The following is a 4,570-nucleotide window of genomic DNA, read 5'->3' as shown; positions in this document are numbered from 1 at the left end:
ATCACGTAAACACTAGTCACAGTGCAGAACGGGTTAAATGTACGGATTCTTAGGATTGAACACATTTTTTGGAGTATTTTATCTGCTTTGTCTGGACTATACAAAAACACATGCATCTTAACACACACACAGCGTGTACACACAGACACACACAGACACACATACTGTTATTGGACAGAGCAGATTTTGCTCTGATTAGTGTCTTGTCTGATTGGTCCCTCATCCTGAGGATAGTCCACCAACTCTGCTTTTACAATACGCTATGCACACATACACAAACACACAATGCAAACAGAAAAATGGAGAGAAAAAGAAGAATGGAAAATGAGAATTCATGCATTTAGACAAACACAACAGAGTTAAAATGATACAAAGATGAATCACACACACACACACACACACACACACACACACACACACACACACACACACACACACACACACGCGCACACACTAAGTGACAGAACACAATGTGTGTATAAAGAGAGATCAGAATATTGATGTGATTGTTTAACACAAACTGATTCAAATAAAGTGATGCTCAGTACAGCTACAGCAACACACACGCGCACACACACACACACACGCACACGCACACACTTTACTTGAGGTTTCATTGTATTGTAGGTGTGCAGAGGTGGATGTTCATGATAGATCACGCACACGCTCACCTGTGACTGCTCCATCTCTGCTTTACTCAACTTAATGCCTAAAATCTCTGCTGCTAGTCTCTGAAAACAGAGGCACGCCTGTGAATGCAAACACACACACAGAAAAAGTCAATGAAAAATCTCATATGACTAATTGATTTCACAGTACAAACCTACAACGTACAATACGTTTCTACAGGATTGTAATAAAACAAGTAAATCAAGTTGTTTTGGATTAAAGCGTCTGCCAAATCAATAAATGTTGTTTGTAAGGTTTAATGTGTGTGTGTGTGTGTGCGTGCGTGCGTGTGTGTGTGCGTGTGTGTGTGTGTGTGTGTTGTACTCACAGAGTCTCCAGTCTTGGCAGACACAAACTGACTCATGAGTCCATTCTCCTGACAGAACCGCTGATGCTTTTCCATCTTTACTGTCCTCATGTGTTCTAGGTCAACTACAACACGCACACACACGCAGAACAGTAAACACAACACATTCAAATCCAAACAAGGTTGCATTGAACTCCAAACATCCGACACCATACAAACACCTTTTAACATTCATTTGATGATGTCAAATGAAGCAAATCACTAATGTAATGTTTGACATTGATCAGATCTGTAGATATAAAACCTAATATAGCCATCACCCTTCCAGAGGTACAGTAAATACCCTCTGTAAATATATCTGTGAGCTGTTTCTCTATATTTTCATATTTCTAACATGTTTATATTTTACTCTTTTATTTTATCATTATGTGTCTTGCTGTTGTATTTGGATGTGTGCACTGGAAGCTTCAAGTACCAATAAAACTTGATTTAAATACTCGTTCACAAACGTCATGACACTTCCTGCTCTACATGAAGTCCAAATGATACAGTTTATATTAAAAGAACACAAAGCAGAAGTATTTTCACAAGTGATATGATCTTTAATGAAATATGAACCTGGTTTCATCAGAAGCATCACACACCTGTAAAGTCTGGAGAAGCTGACAGAATATCAGCTCTGTCACCCCCGAGGGCACACGCATGTACACATGTCCACACACACGGAAACCTCTATATGACCCCTAGAACAAATAGCTGCCGCTCTGAGCTTTTTAACTCACCTGTGTCATGTGATCTCGTAGCTCATCGTCATGTGTGAGCTAAAATCTCGGCAGCGCTTGTCAGTGCAAGCCTGATTTAGTGATCGCGCAACAATGCCACCCTGACACTCGCAACACACCCGTCTGTGATGTCACTGCGGGGTCAGCCACAGGTCAGCGCACAGAGGTCACAGCAGAAACTCTGCCCGTGTCGTTTTCCCTTTTCTGTGTTAAAGACACACCTGCAACAACATGTGTGTGTGTGTGTCTCTAACTACACAAACAACCAGAAGCAGAAACATCAACACACACTGACTCAAGCAAGACTTTATATATTTCTCTATGCTTGTGTACTTAAAGTGTGTGTGTGTGTGTGTGTGTGTGTGTGTGTGTGCGCGCGTGTGTAAGAGAAGATCTCTGTAACCAAACACTCATAATCCTGCAGATCAGATCTTGTTCACATCTGCACACACACACACACACACAAAACTTGAGAGAATCTTTGAATGAAGCAGTGTGACACTGTATTTTGTGTTGCAGTATTACACTACACGTTACATTCATGAAATGAAAAGCCGCAGGATTTTGGCATCGGAGTGAACATAAATCCTGACAGGCCTCATTCATTACTGCTACAAATCCTCTAATGTGTTTCTTTAGAGAAAATATTTTTCCAAAAGCTATTGTTACCAAATATAGAGTTGAGATCGCTGGAGCTCAGTCACCGGTGAGCGGAGAGTACACTCGACACCTCGACTGCGGCGCAGCGGGTGAGACGCGTCTGTCCGGAGCGGCTCCAGGGGGCTCGTCTGTGTATATCACCGGCCATTTTTCTAGTCTAATCTAATCTAAACCAGCGCGTCCCGTCTCCCAGCAGTGGATCTTCTAATCTTCTCTCTGTGGTTATCAGACGAGGGTGTATCAGCGCGATCTGGAGGTCTGCTTCTCCTCACCGTGTCTACTGCAGGAAGACCCAGCAAACATCCCATCCTCTGTTTACATGCGAGCGTGAGAGATAGCGTGACGGATGGCTGTGTGTGACGGATCATTAGTAAGAGAGAGTGATGGCTACTCCTCGTTCATTTCACCGCTGATGTTTACCTAAAGCGTCGCCGCCGGGAGCCCTGCACACACTCAAAGCCCTCGCGCCACAAACACAAGATTCAATGTGCCACACGTTCATACATGTAAATATATCACGACATCTACAAACAAGCTCTGATCTCCGAGTCTCAGCTGATAACAACATTACCATCCATATCACACGCACACGTTAAAACGACTTATTCATTCAACAATATTCACCTGTCTGTAATAAAATAAAACTAAACAACCTTCAAATGAGTAAAGATAGACAAGTAAAGATAAACGATTGATTTTTTAAAATCATATTCATGACATCACAGACAGAAGCAGGAATCTACACTGGGACTTCTACCGCACAGATCTGATATTTTGACATTTCCCTTCAGTTGACTTGAAACGCAGGCGACTGCGCATGCCTTCACACTCCAGAAGACGTCTGTCAGTCAGCGTCCAGATCGTCTCTCATTAAACCCGCCGCGTGCTATCAGCTACAGGTGTCACGTCACACGACATCACAGAGACCTCAGAGAAACAGTCACACAGCTTCACTCTTTCTCTCCATTAGAGGGACGGCGAGCGAGCCGTGAGGTCAGGGGTCAGAGCTCGCTGATGTGCGACTCTTAAGTGGCTGTGCTGAGGTGTAAACACAGAACCGTCAGTTCACGTCAGCACTCGTTGACTGTGATCCAGTGCAGATCCGCACACACATTACAAACCCATTACAGTCACTCACACAACACACACTCCACACAGATCTCCCATCATCTCGCTGCTTTAATGATGAACGACTGTACTGAGAGTCAAGACCGACGACATGAAAGAAATCTCAGATGTAGACTTCATCATTAACATGTTTGTGTTTAGCAAGATAAAGAGTTCAAATGAAACCACACACGCTCTTCCAACACAAGGTGTGTGTGTTTGTGTATTGAGTGAATGTGTGTGTGTGTGTGTGTGTCATACAGCTTTATGGGCTCTCAGGGGTGATGAGAGCCAACAAAAGCCCCAGTGCTAAAGAGGCCACACAAGACGCACACACACGTAAAAATGGCCATTAATACACACAAATAAAACACAATATCAAACACATACATTATCTTCCTCTTCACTGGCGAACACACACACACACACACACACACACACACACACACACACCGTCCATGTGTTGGAGGCACATGTGTGGAAGTCTCATATGTTTTGTGGAATGACAGCAGCTCTCGTGTGTGTTGGGTCTAATGGTCCGTGATCTACCACACAGGTTGAGAATGGCTGCTGGTCTCAGCAGCACCATGTGGACCAATATTTACCCAACGATTCAAGCAGCACATGAAGTTCAACTTTCCACACACATGTCATTGAAGATGCTCACATGACCCTCGTCCTGTGCTCTGATTGGTCACAGGACAGAATCAAATAAAGTTCTGCACATTTGAAACTTTCCTGACCGTATCAACAAACCTGTCTAACAGCTAACAGACGCATTTAACCTTAAAACACACCTTTAACCATTCTATCACGTTCTATAAGAGCAAAGTGAGATATTCAGCTTAAGTATAGAACCACAGAATAATCAAGAGTAAATCACAGTGCTTCAAATCTGTTTTTGCACTGTTTTCGTGTGTGTGTGTGTGTGTGCGTGTGTTAATGTGAGTGAGTGAGTGAGTGAGTGAGTGAGTGAGTGAGTGAGTGAGTGAGTGAGTGAGTGAGTGAGTGAGTGAGTGAGTGAGTGAGTGTGTGTGTGTGTGTG

General features: G+C 43.3%; 1 protein-coding gene across 1 annotated transcript in view; it reads right to left on the bottom strand.

The window, feature by feature from the left end:
- Positions 1-997: 997 nt before the first annotated feature.
- The window catches only part of rab28 (RAB28, member RAS oncogene family), a 9,743-nt gene continuing 6,170 nt past the window's right edge, over positions 998-4,570 (bottom strand). Inside the window, exon 4 of the mRNA XM_057327322.1 lies at positions 998-1,101. Coding sequence (XP_057183305.1) covers positions 1,093-1,101 — 9 coding nt within the window. The 3' untranslated portion in view covers positions 998-1,092. The remainder of the gene's footprint in view (positions 1,102-4,570) is intronic.

This window comes from Triplophysa rosa, unplaced genomic scaffold, assembly GCF_024868665.1.
Source record: "Triplophysa rosa unplaced genomic scaffold, Trosa_1v2 scaffold207_ERROPOS430718, whole genome shotgun sequence".
NCBI classification, from domain to species: domain Eukaryota; kingdom Metazoa; phylum Chordata; class Actinopteri; order Cypriniformes; family Nemacheilidae; genus Triplophysa; species Triplophysa rosa.
The sequence above is the reverse complement of the archived record's forward strand: the minus strand, read 5'-3'. Positions and strand labels throughout refer to the sequence as shown.